The sequence below is a fragment of the Apis mellifera genome, linkage group LG1, assembly GCF_003254395.2.
Source record: "Apis mellifera strain DH4 linkage group LG1, Amel_HAv3.1, whole genome shotgun sequence".
NCBI lineage: Eukaryota > Metazoa > Arthropoda > Insecta > Hymenoptera > Apidae > Apis > Apis mellifera.
Genome location: NC_037638.1, coordinates 16,629,230 through 16,650,942, shown reverse-complemented (window position 1 = coordinate 16,650,942; position 21,713 = coordinate 16,629,230). Strand labels below are relative to the sequence as shown.

The 21,713-nt window shown below is 33.8% G+C and overlaps 1 protein-coding gene across 7 annotated transcripts in view; it reads right to left on the bottom strand.

Annotated features, from left to right (window-relative positions):
* The window catches only part of LOC413562 (rho guanine nucleotide exchange factor 17), a 124,029-nt gene that overhangs the window by 5,677 nt on the left and 96,639 nt on the right, over positions 1 to 21,713 (bottom strand). For 4 of the 7 annotated variants that reach the window (XM_397003.7, XM_006571000.3, XM_006570998.3 and 1 more), the window contains exons 9-21: positions 11,809 to 11,886; positions 6,989 to 7,066; positions 5,903 to 6,007; positions 5,563 to 5,679; positions 4,712 to 4,998; positions 3,871 to 4,008; positions 3,621 to 3,712; positions 3,320 to 3,542; positions 2,689 to 2,780; positions 1,482 to 1,749; positions 1,057 to 1,164; positions 359 to 598; positions 135 to 202 (exon numbers count right to left, since the gene is read on the bottom strand). In XM_397003.7, the coding sequence (XP_397003.5) occupies positions 135 to 202; positions 359 to 598; positions 1,057 to 1,164; positions 1,482 to 1,749; positions 2,689 to 2,780; positions 3,320 to 3,542; positions 3,621 to 3,712; positions 3,871 to 4,008; positions 4,712 to 4,998; positions 5,563 to 5,679; positions 5,903 to 6,007; positions 6,989 to 7,066; positions 11,809 to 11,886 (1,894 nt within the window). The remainder of the gene's footprint in view (positions 1 to 134; positions 203 to 358; positions 599 to 1,056; positions 1,165 to 1,481; positions 1,750 to 2,688; positions 2,781 to 3,319; positions 3,543 to 3,620; positions 3,713 to 3,870; positions 4,009 to 4,711; positions 4,999 to 5,562; positions 5,680 to 5,902; positions 6,008 to 6,988; positions 7,067 to 11,808; positions 11,887 to 21,713) is intronic. The other 3 variants (XM_006571001.3, XM_026446134.1, XM_016913751.2) reach the window with 3 other exon arrangements.

Below are 21,713 nucleotides of genomic sequence, written 5' to 3'. Positions count from 1 at the left end.
ATGTATAAATTAAGATTGTTGATTTATCGTAAATCGTGCCAAAGAATTTTATATTCCAGATTTATTTTAACTTATTGTTTATAATAATGTTTTTATTCTTTTCCTTTCGAATAATAATTTATTGTACGACTTACTATGATCTCGAGAATAGACGGTGATGTCTCCATTGGCGAGTGACACGAACACTTTATTGTCCAAATATCTGTAATAAATGAGAATAAACAAGAAAAAAAAAAAAGGGAGAAGTCAAACTCAAGTTTCATATAAAGCTGTCACTATAATCGATTAATAGTTATTAATAGAATTTAGACGAGATGTGTCGATTTGTTTTGATATGTTGATTCGATAGAAGCCTTACATGATGCAATGCACGCTGCTGTTGTGCTGTATTTTCACTTTGTTCTTTTTTATCCTGATGTTGTCGTTGCAATTGTAAACGTGTATGCATCCATCTTCGGTACCTAGCCACATTGTTGGTTGATTGACGTCCTCCTCTGTTGTAACATTATCGATACTCGGAACGTCACCACTCAAACTCAGGCTACCCGTATCTGCACATGGAATGTCGTCCGAGTCCGAGTCGTCGGAGCTCGAGCTACTGCAAAACACCTTTCTTAGATCAATCGTGAAATTTAACAAATAATTATGTAATTAAAAATAATTGCAAGGATTTCCTCTAAAATAAAGAAAAAAAAGCTCTTAACGTATCTTTCCACATTAAATCGACGAAGAAAAATGTATTAAGTGAACAAAAATCATTTTTATATTTCATTTTAATCAATTATTTATCAAAGCTTATTTTTACTTAAGTAAATACATTGTACTTTACAATATATTTTTGACGCAACATATTTTTTTTTCCTTCATAAGATATTTTATAACAAGAAATCAACCAATAATTTCAAAATTATAAATAAAAATGACAGAATTATTCTGGTTAGAATTTTTTCTGGATATGTATATGAAAGATAAATGAATTTGAGATAATAAAACTGCAGTTGACTCCTCGTTATACAATACTATTTCCTGATTCAAATTTTCAGTCAAGAGTATTACCTATCTAACTGTATGTTCCCGCCACTGGCATCGACATCCTGGACCGAGATGCTTATGCCGCTCTTACTGTTCGCGAACGAAATGTTGTTAGTCACGCACGAATTCGATCTAAAATATAACACAAATAAAGTAAAACCCCCTTTCTACTAGCCTCTACAAAGTATTACAAAAAAAAAAATTCATTATACAACAACCGTTTCTTCTCTCTCCTCGAGGATCCCGCAAAATTAAATAGTTCTCACATAATTGCTCGAAACTTTCAATTGTATCATTGGAAGAATAATTTAATTGTGAAAATATACAGGATGATTGCTTATACTTCAAAGAATTTTCAGATCAATACTTCGATCGACTTGAAAGTTTTCGAGCAACTCTTTTTTAACGAATTAAGAATTAGAGAATTGCAGTTTTATTTAGAATCTCACCTTTGGGTGCACGCTGGAATTCCAGCGACGCACAAGATCCTCGCGTTGCAAACGCCATTGCAAGATGTGACCTGCGGCGGTTCCGGTGTCAGACTCAACACGCACACTTGGCCCACGTAGCCGTCGCTGTTGCACACCCAAACGTCTCTCGAGCCCTGTCCATTGGCCAAGGTGGGCGCAGCACAGGTGAACTGCAAGCCAGCCCGAGTCTTTCGAATCGGCAGAGGTCCCACGAATTCTGGGCAGGGCCTCCTATCGGCGGACAACGCTGTAAGTCGAGACACATCGACACAGGTCAGAGCAAGAAAGAATATTTATGTGAAAGAATTTGTTATTTGAATAAGAAAGTATTTGCAAGTTTGCTTCTCGTTTAATCTATTTAATTATTCATTTTAGAAGGAATAATAATAAAATGAAGAATGAAGAGTGTGGATTACTGGATCATAGATTTGAAATCTATCGTCGAGTTTAATATTTGGTACATTTGAATGAATTAACGAAGGAAAAAAGGGAGATTTTTAACGTTTGGTGAACGTAGAAGAGTCGTATGATAAGAAATATTGGGAATACAAATCATGAATCGTGTATTTCTAGTCGAGACTAGATTTCCAAATGTGTTGAATATTACGGAGAAGGGGGCACACGTGTGAAACGTAGAGAAGAGAATCTAAACAATCGAACTATGAAAGCAAAAGGAGAATAGAAACGTTGCTACGTTTCTAAGAACGTGAGCGTAAACTCGCGTGTGGAATCTAGTTTCCTCGAAGAAACGTCGTGTAATAGTCTTGAAAAATTATTGCCACGAGAAAGTAAATGTATATTAAAAAACAAACATGGTAACAACTGGTAATCAAGTGAAAATCGACATTATCTTCGATTGTTTCATTAACATTTACGAGTCTCTGGATAAATTGATGAATACATCTCTCGGATACGAATACAAACACTTGTCAACATTTGTCAAGAATTAATGCTTTCAGAACAATACTTGCTAGCATCTTCAAACGCTGACGAAACGTTTGCAAATAGTCTATAAGCGATCAATAGACCATTAACCACCATTCGTATACACAGGCGCAATCCCTAAAAAGCACGAGTTAAAAGCATTATCATCCTTCATTCTTCGTAAAGGAAACTAAAGAAAAATTACATCTCATTTGAGGAAAATTATATTATTTATTTATCCTTCAAACTTACATATACTCACCTAACTTTTGTTTAGCCTCGTTGAAACTCTCCTCCCAGCTGGCTCTTTTGTCCGGCTTCGTGAACATCACGGAAATGTTCTCGATTCCAGCTCTGAAAATATACGAAACAGGTGTCACACGAGTCGTTTTTAAGTCACATTGCACATATTGTACACGGTTCAATGCACGCGTACCTGGAACGTGAGGTGAACAAAGCGCAAAAATACGTTTATATTGTAAGGTTGGACCGCTTTATGAGCGGCTAATGGGATGAAATGTTGGCGTTCAATAAACTGTCACTGTGTGTCATCTCGGATTGCGGTTTGTTGCATACGCGAATGACGTTCGAGAGAAGATATGCGCCCGAACTTTGCGCATAAAGGAATCGGACACAATGGCATTGGAAAGCGGGACTCGTTTGGTGTTGGAAGAACTGTTGTAAATTATGAAAAGAATTTTCACGAGAGATTTTAAAAGCTTTTAACGTTGCACGAGTTAACATCTGCGGCGATTGAAACACGTTTATTAATAAATGACGATTTAAATATCGATGGCAAGATGCGATATTACGTTCATTCAATTTTGATTGACTTTCCAATGCCGGATGATATTTTTGAATCGGTCCATGTATAAAGTCGACGTGTTACTTACTGAGTATTGAGCGTTAATTCCAGACAAGCCAACTGTGAATGCGCCGCGTTCCTCTCGGCTAATTGACGCTGCGCCTGGCCCAGCATATCCTTGATGAGATCCTCCAATTGTTGCTTCGCACTGTGCAACGTGGATGCCAGCTCCTGAAGTTGGGTCAACGTTGCACAGTCTTCGCGCAGATGATCTACTTCGCGGGCCATTCGCCTCAAATTTTCATCTTTGGCTGTCGAGAGCAACAGTTTCCTTTATTTCATTAATCTTCCAAACGAAAGACGAAGTATTTAGACGAAGTTTCGTTTACCTTTCATAACTTCTAAGTCGTCCAACGGTATTCTCATTAACATTTTGTACTTGTTCGCTTCGAGTAGGCCAACCAGACTATTCGGGCAGGAACTATTCGACAGAAAACGAAAGCATAAGTATAATTATAACAATTGTATAAGAAATTGTATAAGAATCATTCTTTTCGTTGAAAATTCTTCTAGAAATAATATCAAGTTCGAATATGAATCTTTATTTTAAATATTTCTATATAAAAAGGATATACTCACGTCGACGGTTTTCTGATAGTTCCGCTCCTCCTTTTGATGCTGGTGATGACGAGTAAATCGGAAAATAAAAATAACGCCCGTTCCTTTCTGGTTCCTTGGTTCGATGCGATGGTGACCAGATCTTGGCGAATGAATGCTCTGCGGCATAAAACGGACTCGTGTCATTTTCAGATGAATATTTTTTTGTTTTCACAGCAATTTCCATCGCGTGACACGCATCGGTATTGGGAATCGATACGGCGTGCACGCTTAGAGGTTGAACACTTGACGAAGAGCCGAGTGCAACGTTTTACGCGCAGCTACTCGATCGAGGGTTCTATTGTGCGGTTAATGTCATTTTAATCTCGTTCCCCTTTATTCCTCCCGTGAATCGTGCAAAAAAAAAAAAAAAAAAAAGACGAATTCGTACACGATATCGATGAATTTTAAAAATATTTTTTAATACGTTCCAATTTCTTCCTCGTTTATTTTTCCCTCGTACCATATTTACACGGTATATTAACGAGAAATATTAAACTTTCAATCGAGTAACGTTCAATCGAGAAATTGTTTAAAATAAAAATTGATATTTAACGATCTTTACGGGAAAATTGAAATTTTATATTCAGAGAAGATTTTCAAAAAGATGTAATTAATGTACGATTCTTATTTTCCTCGTTTTTTAAAAATTCCAAGTACTTTTCGTCGAACAATATTCTATATAAAATAAATTCCATCTCGATGGATATAATTTTATATTAAGAAAAATATAAATTTTCATTTGTTTGGTTATTTAGCTCATACAAAATTTGTTTGATCTCCAAACTTTTCCCTTAATTACATCAAAGAAAACAAAGTTCACCTGTCATTCGTCACGATACCAGCCAATCCTTCGACGAGCGCTTGAACCTCCCTCAACGTTGTTTGCTGTTGCTCCCACTCGAGAGATTCCCTTTCCGTGCAATTGATCTTTACGACCAACTCGTGCACCTCTTTTTGGGCAGCTTGTAGCAACTCGAAATCAGGATGCGTGGCGTCGGTGTGCTTCAACAGCCTCTGGATCAGCAACTCGTAACGGGGTATCTTCTGCACCGGTTTGATCAATAACTGATCCAATCCAAGTTTCCCTTTGTGCTCTCGTTCCATTGTCTGCCACGATCGAAAGGAATAATGTTAAATCTCTGCGATTTCGGGAGGAAAGGAGAATATAGAGCTAGAATGGTTTCTTTTTTGTTAAAATTATTATCGAATTATTATTGCAAAAATAATTTAGATTTTTATTATATCTGTTTAAATTCTGGAACAATGTAAGGAAATTTAAAAATATTAAATGAATCCATCTTATTTAACATTTAATTAATTAAACAAAATTTGTTTCACATTAGAAAAAAATGGTAGCCAATTGAGTTTTTATATTTATTAAATTAATTTTATTATGATAAATCCGTCTTTAAAATCGATACGTGTAAAATATAATTATCTTTGCATCAAGTTAATGCTTAATGCTAAAAAAAATTGGAATATTTTTAAACGAAATGTCGTGATTATAAATTCTTCCATTTCTCTTATAACTTAGTTATTTCGAGCGTTAAGAAATTTACGTGAAATGGAGCGAATCCTAATGAAATTAAACCCAAGCTACTGTTTAACAATGCAGAAGATAAAAATGCTAATTGGGGAAGAGAAAAAAAAGAATGCATGGCGTGTATATACCTCGAGGAATCGCGCGAAAGCCGGTTTCGCTTGGCAAGTCGTTTTTATCGCCTTCCTCGCGGACTTCCAATTATCAAGGAAAAGGGTATATGTCTCCAGGACGACTGGCTTAGTGAACTACAAAAGAACGAAGAATAATATTAATATTGAATTGAAATTTTCTTTATCTTTGGATTATTTGTACAAAAGTTCGTACACAAAGAAGAAAATTTAAGTTTATACGAACTTTTCAAATAATCAATTTTTGACGTGTACTAAAATAAAACAATTGAGTTACAACGATTTAAAAGTTTAATTTATTTAGAAATTATCAAGCGAGTATTGCATAAGAAAATCGTACCACATCGAGGAAAACATCGCCAATCGTCTGTTTAAGCTCCCAAGTATCCAGTCTTTTACGTAATTCCTCCAGGAACACTTCATGATGATTGAGAATAGCGGGAATCTGAAACACGTATATTCGAATTCTCTTTTGATGACTTAATTCTTTCTAAATTCTAAACTCTATTCAAAGCTTCAAAGAATGTTAAATATAAATCGCTAGAGAAATAACGGAATAACGTTTTACTGTTGCCAATAGTCTCTTCGAGGCTTCGAGATGCATAAAATACCAAAGTATCGCAAAAATCATAATCTAAATACTCGCAAATGTTAAAACACAACAAGAATTATCGTTAATTTTGATAATTATCATAATATACGAACACTTGTACTCGGTATATTCAATTTCAACAAAATCTACAATCTCCTACTGTATAACGTGACTGTTGATTAAACAAAACCTCAAACACGAGTAATCCCATTCCTCTTAATAGAACTATAACAAACGTTTATTATCTTGTAATTAGGGAATACGACATCTGCGGGCTGGTAATAATTGCTCGCTCCACGTAATATTTAATAACAAAGTATTAACAGCCTGTTTCGTTATGTGTACCGTCACATTCGTATTAAACCCGTTCACGTTTCAATGATTAAGAAATAATTAACAATTGTTCCTTCCATCACGAGAATCGAAAATGAAAGATTGAAAGGTGCAACGAATTAATTGGGAACTCGTGGTATCCAAATATCGATCCATACAACGAATTAACACGGACGAATTTTCGTTTCATTGTCACCTTTTTAATCTCGTCTGCTGTTCTTTCGCGAATTTCTCTTCTACTCTTTTGTATATTTATGACAAGTGGAAGGATGCGTGTATAGTCAGACACATATTGATAATTTCGCTTATAAATTTTCTTGCACGACTTGAATAACTAATTAAACATTTCTAAATATCAAAATTTTATGATATATATATTAATTTTATATTTATTCATTATATACGTACAAATTTGATATTCATATATTCATTCAATGTGTAAATTATAACAAATTTATGCTACGATTCTCTTTTATCGAGAAAAGAAAAAGATTATTTTACCTGATAAAATATCTCGTCCACCGTCGCTGAATCCACCAAGCCTGCATTTTCAGAGCTTTTCAACGGTTGAAGGTATTTCTAAAACAAATCAAATTTCAGTCAGTTTTCACGCTCACAACCAGAATCCTATATTCCGCGTTACCGAAAGTTTGACACTTTTGTAAATAAAATATCCAATTGGAAAAACAAATGTCTCGTATTACTTTATATTGGAAACTCGACGTTCAATCGATTTTTATTCAACCGGAATACAGTAATGTACTGAGAGAGAGAGAGAAAGAGAGAGAAAGAGAGAGAGAGGAACGGGATTTCGTCGACTTACGCAACGTGAGTCAGAGACGGAAACCTTTATTTTCAACGCGGATAAATAACCGTTCATCGGGTTACATGAAGACGCGTAGAATCGCGGAACAATCTCGGGGAATAAAAAGAAACAAGAGAATCGATCGAGGAAACTCACGAAGGACGTGATGAATTGGATCTAAGGTATTCCGCGGATGTTTAACTTTCAAAGAGTGGATAGTTGTGTTGGGTATATTTTTAGCGACTTCTCTATGCTAATGGCTCTTTGGATTAGACCGGATGAAAAGTTAAATGGATTTTAATGTAACACGCAACGCAAAAGTATAAATTGAAATTGTTTCGAGGAAAAGTGTTAAACTTAAGATTTTATAGTGAATAGTAAATTGCGAATTGTAAATTGAAATAAAACTGTGATAAGTACATAATAATTGTGATGAATGAATTTTTCATTGTTCGAAGAAGTTTATCCGTTATGATATTTTTAAATATTAAGATATTACAAAATTTCACAGTTAAGGTAAGAGAATCGGTTAAAATCTAGAACAAGAAATCGAGAAATTCTCTCATTAAATACAGAACATATTTATTTCCGTTTACTTCGTCCAAAGGGATGAATTATCGATCTGGAATCACAATTACTATACACAATTGATACCTGTTTATTTGTATTTCCTGATGGATAACTTTCTATTATTTTTCTAACTTGAAGCGACGACATGAAAAATCGTTGATATCCAAACCCCAAGGCTACGCTGTTAAATAATCGTTCGCCTCGAACAACAATCATCGTGGACCGTGATGTTTATAAAATATGACAATCAAACAGTTTTAAGATTACCGATGTGTACTATGTTGCGGAATTCGAATTCTTCTTCTTTTTCTCTTATTTTTTTTTTGTTTTTTTGTGAATCGAAAAAAATCTTAGAAATAGAAATTGCGTAGATATCGTTGCTTTTAATATCTCGTAGAAGAGATGACGCTTTGAATTTAATTTCGTGGAGACGTAGAAGACTTTCAAGACGATATTCTCGTCTCGTGACACATTATAGACATTAAGGAAAATTGGAAGATGTTTGCTGAACAATATTGTTAACCTATCTGGTGTACGTGTTTCACGGAACACTACAGAATTATTTTAGATATCCAGAAATCTTCCATATGTATAAAATAGCTGGGATTATTTTGCAATGAAAGTGCAGTGAAATATAGTACGTGTGTGCGTGAAAATTCAATTTATTATTTCCTCGTAATAAATTAGATGATTTAAATCGAATTTAGATCTACACTATTCTCTACTTTACAAATCTGCATTTCCAGAATAGCATTGAAACATACTCTGAATCATTCTAACGTGTTTGTGAAAAATTTGCGGCCAGCAAAATTTATTCCTCGTGAAAATTACACGCGAAAAAAAATGTAGCATGATATTTTATAAATAACGAAAAGAAAATTTCTAGAACTTTTCTATTAATCTTTTCACGAATGAATTTATTACACGCAGAAGATAATTATTCATTTTTCTTCAAATATAGAAAAATTAAAAATTTGATAAAAAATTTATTTAACAAGTTACTTATCTATTTTTCGATCACTAAAAATATATTCTACATGATCGTACAATTATCAAAATTCTTCAACATACGAACAATGATTGTAGCAATGATGGTTTTCCACATGTGTGTATGTGTGTGCATGATGTGTGTATGAAAGAATTTAATAATTCTCGCCAACCTGTCAGATAAACTAGATATGTCTGTCGCAGAAAATAAATAAACCATCAGAAACCAACCAGTTATTTCCATTACTCGCCGCGATATTAACATTAGAATCAATAGCCGTGTCTGGATTCTAGAACGAAATCAACTTTTATTCCCTCGATATTCTCAATTGTTTCGATAATGGCATCGAAACGATTATTCCTCCTGTATTTTCAAACATATTGATAATGATACTTGACCGAGTTGGTCCATGGAATTCCGTAATAAATATTTTTTACGAGGAAATATCTGTAATAAAATGTTACAGATATATATGCACGTTCGATTTGAAAATAGACGAACGTTAATGCGGACTGAATAAGCGAAAGAATCGTATACGGTTTGCAAATTGAATTAATATATTAATGGAATGTAACGTATCTGAATGTAATGAACAGTACGTATATGAATCGAATAAATTAAACATTTCTGCACTTAACAACGTTATATTGAAATACGAGTCAATTGTGTCGTTAACAATCTATTTCATTCATGGAGCAATAATTAAATTTACGTCAGGTTTTAAGTTACGATTTAATATAAAAATATAAAAAAAGAGAAGGAAGAATTTAAAAAATAGGAACGCGAAAGAATCTATCTCGAGAAATTATAATATAATATTAAAAAAAAAAAAAATTGTATCTAGGTCATAGTAATATAACCTTTTATAACATTTAAAAACACAGGAAAATTTTCTCGTTATCCTCAACAGAGTTCTTCGTTCCTCTTATTTCGCTTCGATCCACCCTTATTTATTCAACCAATGTAGAATTACCTGCGTAGAACCAATGAGGAATCAGACGAGGAACAGATTGGATATCTCAGCGATTTTCTATTTTCCATCGCCTATATTCATCTGAAAAAGCAACTTCTCAGAATCCAGTTCCAGTTGCATCGTAAAAGATTGCCGCGACTGACATATCGATACGCGCAAATAAATCTGGAAATCACGTCTGGCCGCCATCGAGGATATTAAATTCATACCACGTGCCTGTATCGCATGGGTCGAAGGTTGTGGCCCATTTGCGCCACGATTCGTTGCATTGTTTGTGAGAAATCGTCCTTCCATGATTGTGTCGGGTCGCAATAATTACCGACTAATTGCACCCATTATTTATCGACTGAACAGCCTTCGAATAACGAACAACAAGGATAGAACAACACCCCCGACTTTCTTTAAATGTCAAACGACGAGAGAAACGGCCGATTTTCTATGACGATTTCACGAGTTTCGTAAGAAATAATGGGAATGGTGCGAAGTTTCTCGATTGGAGTGGTGAAATGGAAAAATTCGAGAGGGAGGAAGAAGGGAAATGGACAAGGGTTGAAGTTGTAACGAGAATTATTTCTTTTTGCGTAAAATTAGATAATGAGTAGAAATATCGTTTTCTTTTTTTTTTTTAAATTTAATAAGACGAAACGTTGTTTCCATTTTTCTTTTTTTTTCAGCCACCTTCACCTTTAACCTTTTAGGGGAGAAATGACGCTTTCTTCGATAAAAATGTATGTAAAGAATTGCCACTTTTTGTATAGGGGAGATTAATTGGAGCTTTGTCGGAAATCGTTAAAGTATCTGATAATTTGTCACAGAAAATTATTTATTTATTTATATTTCTTATGATAGAACGAGATCGTTTTGAAAATGATATATAATTAATTATTGCATATGACATTTAACATTATTCCTGTACATTTCTATGTTTGAAAAATGTTTTATATAATAATTATATTAAAAAATTAATTATTTCTACCTTCAAGGAAAAATTTATAAAATTATACGAATATTTTGTATCGGACATTTTTATTAAGACGCTCAAATTAAATCATAAAGCGTATAAACTTAAAATGGACGTCTTAAAAATATCGCGAACCATTTCAACAAAAGTTATATTGCTTATTAAAAATAATAAAAAGAATTTTCCTGCTTCATCACTTTTGAACTTATACTCTACGACTTTTTCACGATCCTCACAAAATTTTATTTCGAAAAATTCTCCTTCTCCTTAATATTACATATTAGTAGATAATTAAAAAAAAAAATAACACAATATAGGAGTTTTTTCGACAATCATTTTGAGTCGGTAATATTTATCAGGAAACGTTAATATGTAATTCGGGTGGCGTTTAATGGAAACAACAAGCCGGAGATGCGAAGCTGAATAAGTTAACGAGAAAATTTTCATGAAGTAGATCACTAGAGTGGAATCCTTGTACGAAGCAAATAAACGGACAACGAGCTTGTTTACAAGAAACAAGGTCGCGGCTTCAATGCTCAAAGAACTTTCGGAAAGCACATTTCAGTTTACATGCAATATTCTCCATTGGAAGAGAATGAGCAAAATGAAGAAAAAAATCTTCAAATTTGAGATATATCTTTCTTTCTGTCCCGATTATTTGAACAATTAAGTGAAAATTAATCTTGGATAATAATAAAAATTATATATAATTTGATATTAGTATTATATAATATTTTTTATTATAATTTAAGTCGATTTTTTTTTATTGAAATTTATTATCAAAGCAAGCTCACGATTTTCACCAATTTTTTTTTTTTTTTTGCTAATTATGTTTTCAATCGTATTCAGAGAATACCCGAATATCCTTATCTTCCTAGTATTTCATTTCTGCTAAATTTATAAAACGTGGAAAAATTGTCGAATATAATCAACCCTTGACAAATGATTCCAAGAATCGTTCTTGATTATATTTCGGGGGAAAATTTCATCGATATTGTATAGTTTATTAAAATGGTATACTTACATTGACTAGTATTTGCAGTGCTTCCACGTACGAACGCTCTGTATCGTATAGTTCCACGACCACGTGAGTTCTCGTATCCTGAAAAACAAAATTAACGATTTAAATTGATATGGAAATGATTGATTTATTCTCTAAAGATTTACAAACAATTAATTACAAGTAATTTATTTATATATAAATATAACGAAACATTAAAAAAGTATTCTTTGTGAAAGAAAGAAAAAACGGATACTACTAATGGACATGCAAAAATTCGATGAATATTTATATAGAGAAAATAAAAGAATTATTTGAAATTAACTCTATATAAATATTTCATAAGCCACTTAGATAATTGAAGTAAAAAAAAGCAAACGATTTGAAACGAGTATAGTTTTTTGTATTTAAATATAATGAATTTATATTATTTTGTTTGAATTTCATTATTCGAGACGATGATTTCCATTTAACTTCTCTCGATTATAAGTGGAATGTAGGCAAAAAATTAAATTATAATGAAAAAAATAAACCATAATTGTTATAATACTATTAAAAAATCCTTTCATAATTCAATTAATTTTAATAATGTGCATTGTAACAATATTTAAAATACAATGCCTGTAGTATCATGTCTGAGAGCCTGCTTACTTTCTCTAGAACTAAGGGGTTGAAATTAATATTTTATCAACTAGGAATTATTAAATTATGCTCGAAGAAATACTCCAGATAAAACAGCACAAGCTTGTGTCACTCAACATCTCTATAAATTTATAAAATATTTACGTAACATCGTTAATTATCTGGCTTTCAACATTCAAAACGATTAAGTGAAAATAAGCAATTATGAAAAAAGAAAGAAGGAAGCGATTCGAATATTTCAAAAAGAGAAAAAAAATCTTACGAAAATCCTTTCAATTATTTTGATATTCACGCTAGTTAAATTCTTTTCAATTATCCCATTGTTCGATGAAATCCTGAACAATCGATTGGTCTAGGAAACGATAAAGTTTTCACGTTGATCCCATTGTGTTGTGATACAGATCGCACATGCCCACGTATCGTGCGAGCACGTGCGCACATTCACGTGTTCACCAATAAACGCCATGCCACTGATTACGAGAAAAACTATTCCCGATTACGTAAAGCGTAAGACACAACATAATCTTATGTCTTGAACGTGGACGATTGTCATCGATCGTTATGACATAATCGTCGTTAAAGTATTTCCCGTTATATTCAACATTTTTCACCTCCCATATTTATCTTCAATATTATTTTTATTATTTTGTAATCTCGTCAAGAGATTACGAAATAAAAAATTGTTTTTACGGACTGTAATAAATACTTTCGTATAAACAACGTAATATATTTACTAAATATATCCTTTCCCGTATAAAATAACAAATTATGAATATTAATAAATTATATCTATATATACATATATACATTTTTAAAGCGAATTTTTTACAAAACATTTTGTGCAAGCAAGAATAAAATCTATTTGATGTACCTATTTACCAATGAAATAGTAGACAGATAATAAAAATGTCTTCTTTCACAAACTAATCCCTTAAAAATCAATTTTTCCAAAACTGCACTTCTTATTTTTCATCGGAAAGAATAGAATTAAAAAAAATTCCGTTCCATTCTCGCGGTGTTCGCATCTTTCAAGGAACAGCCGACAAAAACTATACAGGACGCATACAGGAAACCGACACAATTCCACGTTTGTCTGGAATAATCGATGTCAAAAGTTAAAAAAAAATAAATAAACAAATAAAGAAATAAATGAAAAGTGATCGATATGAAAAATGAAATAAATAAATAAGAGTGGAAAAAAAGATATCGATGTAAAGAAGGCAATGAGCACGATGGTCACACAATGCGCGTGCAATGTAGGTCCGTTGTGTGTGTACACACGTATATTGTGGGATATTGGTTGTAAGCATGAAAAGGAAAGCTACCCACGCGGTCTGTGCTGACACGCTCGTTATTTTCGCTGTCCACCGACGGCTGGCTGATGAGCTTGCGATCAGCGTTCATCGTCATCCTCTTCTCTAACGCCTTTGTTGCTTCCTCGATACAGTTTTAAGCTCTCTAATCGCGTATCAATCAGGCTCCCCGCATTCGTGTCCCATGTCGATTGTTCCACGAATTGTTTACTGACACTTTTCGAATCGCGAACAACAACAACAAGTTTTGCCGATCTAATTGGAAGGAATCCTCTTTGTCAACGGGATTCTAATGATTCGATGGATCGATCAGAGAAGTGATTTTATTCATCATTTTTCGAAAAACGATTCACTTAGATTCTGTTAAGTGTTTCACGCGGTTGAGATAGAGATGAATTGTTGGTTATTTATGAGGGGCTGGAAGAAGATCGTTCTGTATGTAGCCTTTTTTTTTTTTTTCTGGTAGATTAAACGTTAAATGAAGGGCAATATTACATTGGAAGAAGAGATTAGTAATTGGGAAAATAATTTCGATGCGAGTTGCAAGTACAAACAAATTCGATTGGATTATTTTAAATTAGAGTGAGAAGATTTGTTGATTATTTTCGAAGCTAAAAGAAGAAGAAGAGGTTTGTAACTATTTTTCATTTATCCCATAGCTTTCATCCTTATTAACATTTTCTCGTAACACGCTATCAAGAAATATTAATAAAAATAATTAATTTACTGGAAAATTATAATATCGCAAGCTCGATGCAGGAATTGAAAGAACAAAAGTTATCTTCGATATGATATTTTCGAACAAAATCTCATTTCAAAATCAAACAAAAATATTTCCAATATTTCGTAACACGAGTGATAAACAAGAGAAAGAAATATCTGTAAACAGTTATGTTCTAAAATAACAATATGCTGATATCATTATTTTCAATACTATCGCATATTTCAATATCTCTATAAAACAGAAACTTTTAAAAGAGAGAATTGATTATTTCAGTTTAATTATAATATTCATCTTTATTCCAATGTTAATTAGATAAATTCATTTCTCTCGTTCTAATTCAATAAATATTGTGTATTGTCACATACTAAACATCTGTGTCTGATTTCGAGTTATTAATCCTAAAATTAAACCTGAAAACAATTTCGTTCAATCGAGGATAGATAGAAACGCTCAAAATTCCAAATTTAAAATTTTGATACGTACTATTAGAACGAAAGTATCGATATAATTTCAATAATATTTCATTGCCGAGTATCTGTATAATTTCAATTACACGATTAAATCGCGAACAAAATTATTGTTTCGAGTTTTCTCGAGAGCATTTCGCTTCGGAGCGATCGAGCAGTGCCACTTTAAAAGCTCGGTCCGACAAGTTTTGGCGTTTCCACGTAGAGCTTTCACACTTCGAGCTAGGATGATCATACGTCGAACACGTCGTGCATGTACCACACCGTTCTTCCACGTTATATTTAGCAAGCTGACTCAGGGCCCCCGTGAGCTTGCAAGCTCCCCTTTCTGTCTTTTTCGCTCTTTCACGCTTGTCCTTCTTTCCGCCGAGAAACACGCCATTCCGTACCGATTACCGAACCGATTACATTCGAAAGGACCTGGATTTTCGCCTCTTCGCTTCGATTCGTGGCAATATCAAAGATAGAAGAACAATATATGAAAATTAATCCAAAGATCCAATGCAAGTGGAATAAGATGAAAGAAGTTGATCAAGATAGATTGTGTGATAAAATTAATATATTATCAAATTTTTATCATCAAATTCAATAGGTACTTTTTTTAGATATTCTCTTAATTTTTAATCAGAATGTTATTATTTGTTGGTGTCAAATTTTTTTTAACGTTTGATTATTAAACTTGCAATTGACGTTAAAACGTTACATAGCGAATAATTCAATCGAAAAGTTACTTCTCTCCCGATAACGAACTGCTGGTTAATTTTAATTACTCTTCGAACCGTTCTAAAACCACTGCAAACTTCATTATCGTTCCGTGTAACGAGTAAAAAGTACAATTCCATAGATACTCCCTCCCTCCCCCTCTGATCAATAATTCAATAAAATTTCCAAGAAAGGAAGGAAGACCGGGGGTAAGAGAAGGAAAAATAGAACATCGATTATATTAGCCGGTTGATAAGAAGATCCTTGGAAATCTTAGAGCTGGAATGCGTTTTCACGTGAAATTAGATCCTAATAGGGAAATGTTCTGAAAGCAGATTGGCCAATGTCGATGCAAGGCTACATTCATCCCCCTCGACTATAACGCGCGTTTCCTCCTCGATGGAATTCGAGGGGTGGAAATACCGTATGCTCCTGTCGATATGTCTTGTCATTCTCGAACGACAGAACTCAATTTCCAATCTATTTTATTGATTGAATTAATAGAAACCTCGCATATACTATTAATTAACTTGGAAAAGAATGGAAAATAATTTTTTTTTTTTAAATAAAAATAAGTAAGTGCGAGGGAACGAAATTCTCTCGTGGATGAAAAATATTTAGAAAAATTTGAATATTGGATAGATGATTTAAATCTTATAAGAGAGATGTATGTGTAGAATCATTTCAGATTTATCCCGTGAATCTTTGTTCACTCATTGTGACATTAAATAATGACAGCTCGACGGGAGGGAATAGCTTAGAGAACTAAGGAGCTTTTCTAAGAGGCAGGGAAGCTGAAGCGCACTCTTTGACCTTTTTATTGGCTTGCATGCCATCGTTTGCGTTTATCATTCCGCTATTTGTTCAACATTGTAAAAATTATACGCATTTTTATGGTTATTATAATTATAAAAAAAGCAATATCATTTTATATAACATAGAATGAATTTTTAAAAATCGAATGCATACATTATAGAAGAAAATATAATTAGAGAGGATAATTAAAAGAAAAATATGATGCAAGTAATTTTTATAAAAAAAAAAAATAAAAATAAAAAGAACAATAGTCGCTTATCAATCCATATAATATATAAGTATACTTTTTTAGAAGAGCTTCTAAAATGCATGAAATTCAACATTATCGGTTCCAAGAAGTACGAAGTTACGTTAATATTCGAAAATTTTAATATTCCAAAGGCAGCTAATCCTATCCAGGAAACAGGAATAACATAACTGAACGGAAGGTTAACCTCTGACCTTTGACAAACATCCGTACTTATATTATTTCTACCGACTTCTCTTCCAATTACATACGATTTTCTTCGATAGCCGGGGTCTCACAATAACAACCACTTTATTTAAAAAACATTCGGCAGATTTCAATTAACATTCCACCACGGCGAATCGAGAATTTAATTTTTTCAGTTCAATGTTGGTCCGGATATATACTTTGTACCGGAGAGTTAAACGGTGTCAATCGTGTCTGACACCTTGAAACCACATCTCGCATTCTCGAAACGTCAAAACATCGATACGATTATCCCTCCCTCCCCCTCCCCCTCCCTCCCCATCTCCTCCTCCCCTTCCATAGATTATGAGACGTAAATGGTACACGACGTTGCGAATAGAATCGAGAATAAATAGAAGGTGGCCGCCGAGCTTACGTGATGCAAATATGCAGCTACTCTCCTAATATTAGTTCTAGTTGCTACCGGCAACATTATTAAGCCCGTGGAATCTTTTAATCACCACCAATTACCAATTAATCATCTATAATCCCAGGTTAACTCTATTCGACATGCCATTATTCTATCTCCTCTCTCAGCTATATACTATATATATATATATAAAATAGCCATACTGAAACGAACGAAAGAAAAATAGAGAGAGAGAGAGAAAAAAACAAAGAACAAAAAAGAAAGAATTAAAAAAAAATGAGGGAGAGAGGGAGAGAGGGAGAGAGAGAGAGAGAGAGAGAGAGAGAGAGAGAAGCTCGGTCAAGTCTATTCCATCCAAACCAAAGCCAATCAATCAATCGTCATTCCTAACTCTAATCATCACGGCCGCACTAAGTGTCTACTACCAAGCAATTCTTCTTCGATTACCATTCCCAACGACACGATTCTCAAGAAACTCACACGTGACACGTCTAATAAAGGCCTCTGGGATCAGGCCTCTGTGCCCACCGTTAAAAAAACCTCCGTTGGGGGTAAAAACACGGTCCGTCCGCGGTCACGTCAACAACAATCGTTTGACTCTAATCCCTTTTCTCGTTCTCAAGATGATTCTACTCTCGCAACGTAGGCAGGACGTGACAACACGTTATCAAGCCGCATTTTTTTACACCGGCCGATCTCGATCGAAAGGTCACACACGTGACAACGAGAGAGAGAGACGGACGAAGCTGAGAGTGCAAGCTCCTCTCCACCACGGATCGCACCTCCTCTTTCACGAGGTTCAACGAGGAGCTTTCTCGCGATGCGGCAGCGAGAGACGACGTTACGCCTGAAACTGGCGACCCGTCGCACAACCACGGCCAGGCTGATCGATGCCCAAGAGAATACGGAGCAAGAGAGGCAGAGATGGTTACGCTTCCAGAACGCCGGCGCACGCTCTCACATGGATTGCACGGCGCGCGCCCGCGTATCCTGTCCATCCTGTTCGAATCAGCTTTGCCGCGCTCGACCTTGCTCCCGGATGGCAAGCTCGCTGCACCGACCTTGCGACACCGCTAAACTGATCGTCGAAAAAACTCTCCCGCTAGAATTAGGCGAGGTTACAGTATGGATTAATCTTTGGCGAGGCGACACGAGGCTGGTTTTTGAAATAATTTTTCTTTTTCGAATACTTTTTGAATTATTGATAAAGATAATGATGAAGAGAAGTTATTGGTGTATTTTGATACGTTGGGTTAGAAGGATTTTAGTTGAATTGTTCTTCTAATTCTGTGGAACTAAAGTTAATCCTTAATTTTGTGCAGATTGCACGGTTTATATGGTTGATTTGTTTTAGAATATTTCTTCTAATTATCTTTGAATGATTGCAAAGATAATGTATTTTGCGTGTACGTATCATTGGATTAATTCTATCTCTATTAATTATTATTAATCTGTGAAAATCGCACGATTCATACGGCATGATTGATTTGTGAAATATTTTTCCTAAATATATTTTAATTACTGTGAAGAATAATAGATGATAAAGAATAACAAAGAATTTGTATTTTTATATTGGCTTACTTTTAATTGAATTATCCTTAACTCTGTACAGATAGGATTAACTTTTAACTTTGTCGTGGTTTATATGACATGGACACACTTTTCAAGATGTCCATTCATAAAAATTTGTATAAATATACAGAAGGGAAGATTGTGTAATCGATTATATATTGTTTGAAGAAAAATGTTGTGAAAACGAATCGAAATTTGCAATAAATAATTGTCGGAAAATATAACGACCACCTTTAATTACAAATCTACGTTATTTTCATGAAAAATAAATAGACATTCATCCATGGTAGAATGCTCGATTTGATGTTATTTACCATTATGCGGGAATTTATTTGCACGTGAGTTCACGTCGAAGTCTATTTAGTGACTCCGGAAGTTCGCATCTGCGCCAAACTGAATTAACACGTGGTTGCTTATCTCTGCAGGATATCTAGTAATAATTTATTTCTCTCGACAAGGATACTTATCATTAATGCACTTCCTTGATATCTTTAACAGGATTTAAAATAATAGATTGAATAATTTTGTATAAAATATCTTAACAAAAATAACTAAAAATTGAAATTAAGTCAATACTTCATTCAGTTAATAGAAGAGAATTGTACATTTTTTAAAATTATTTTTATTGAAATAAATTTAAATATATTGTATTAAAGAGAACGAATTTTAATTAACATTTTATTTTAAAAATATATATTCGTATTCATCATTATACAAGAATGAAGCTTTGATTGTAAAAATTCTAATCCATGAATCCAAGAATGATAAAATTATTATGCGCATTTAGAAAATTGACAATTTTCAAAATCTTCCATCCAGTGAATTAATCAAACTGAAAGTAGAACTTGAAACGTCGTAATCTAATATTAGAGTAACAATATTTCCATGGGATAAAATAACACTTTCGTCAAAAAATAAATCACTCAACACAATGATTTATTTTGTTGTAGTAATAAATATTGTGTATCGAAGTGAATATCTCAAATATTTTCCTTTACTAAATTATTAACTGAATATTTCGAATATTTCATTGTGATGTAATTCGAAGAAGGAACATCTCCAACCACATAACGTAATTCTTACGTATTCGAAGACAATATTAAACGAGGAATTAATCTCGTTGAAGAAAATACACAAAAATATCGACTGGCCAGTGCTCGGCTATTGCGAGACAGCGTAAGAAATTATTTTATATTTTGTTTTTTATCGCCTCATGCCCTATATTTATTTCGAGGACGCTTGTTTAGTCTGCAGCGTCTCAGCCTCGAGATTTTCGGGCATTTTATTCGAGTTTGTCGATCGCCCTCAATGCAGTTCTGCTTTTCATTCATTTTGCTCACGTATTGTTTTTGAATAATGTGAACTTTCGCGTGTTAAAACCATGAAAATCGATTACGGTGTCGAAAGCGATGACCACTGCACAAAACTCATTGAAAACTTTTTCTCCATAAACGATTATTTAAACTTTTCGTCAACGAGATTGATATAAAGATTTATCGTAATGCAGATCTAGTTTTATTAACATCCATCGACAATTGCATTTTTCATTTTTTATAAAAAGAAGGTATCACGATTAACAATACGCTGCATCTTTTTCAATGAAATTTGTAAAGTAATAATAATAAATTTGATGACAATTGAACTTCATTACGAATTAAAATACTACGAATTAAACTATTCTTAGGAAAAGTAGAAGAATTTCGTCACGTTACCTTTAGACGTATCTTAGGGATATAACTAATTTTAATACTGATGACACATGTTAAACATATTTCAACGAAATACTAAAAGACGAAAGAAAGAGAAAAATAGATTTTCAACAAGTTCGTGAGGTGATAAAGACCGACGATCGCTATAAATTATTCAAGGAGCTACGTGGGCACCGACGTCACTCGGACGTCACAAATGATCTGGCATTGTAGTTTCGGCAAGTTTCGGGATTCATTCATGAAATCCTAGAAATCTACGCAATATCCTACCTAAAATCGATGACATCAGAAGATAGACAGAGAATCCAGTCTGAAAATATCCCTGTTTATCCCCGTGGCCCCGCTATTTTCAACCGAGGTTTTGCTTTATATGTTTTCTTAGCGATCCTTTCCGCTAGAAATTCTATGCTTTCGCGCATAAAATAACGAGCTTTATTTCCACGCGAATGTCAACCAATTCCATCTCTTTTCTTTCCCCTCGATTTAAAAAAAAAATCTTCACTCTCGTCTTCAACGTTAAAATATATATTATCGTTTTGACACGATTGTGATACACATATAACGCTCGTAATAATAAATGCAAATAATATTCAGAGTCGTAACTTATTCAACATAATATATCCCGAAGAAATCTTTAGATTTCCCCTTGCAATTTCTTTCGATTTCTCGAAATTTTCACGCGGGTCGATACCATGACGAAACGTTCTCTGTTACGCATCACGAACGGTTCTGTTTTCTTTTTCTTCTTTTTTTTTCTTTCTTCTTTTTTCAGAAAACAGAAAAACCGGCGTTTTCTGCAAGCATGACTAATTTCCGTTTCGCGCGTAGGTACATGATCGTCGAGCTACTAGCCAAGGTAAAAATGCGTGACGGTTCTTCCAAAGGTAATTTATTTTTATCCGTATTTCGAACATAGTATCTGCGCTCTAATTCTCCAAGTTGTTGGATAACCCTCCTTGTGATTGTAGTAAACGAAACAGCGAATTCACATGGCGAAAACGATCGGTATAAAAGAGATTAGACATTGCTATTAACCGACGCGTAGCCGCGGAATCAATCCATTTCCCCTTTCATTGTGCACAAACGTGAAAGTCTGTTCGTTAAAAGTTAGCAGTCGATTATCGAGGAAAATTATGGAAACC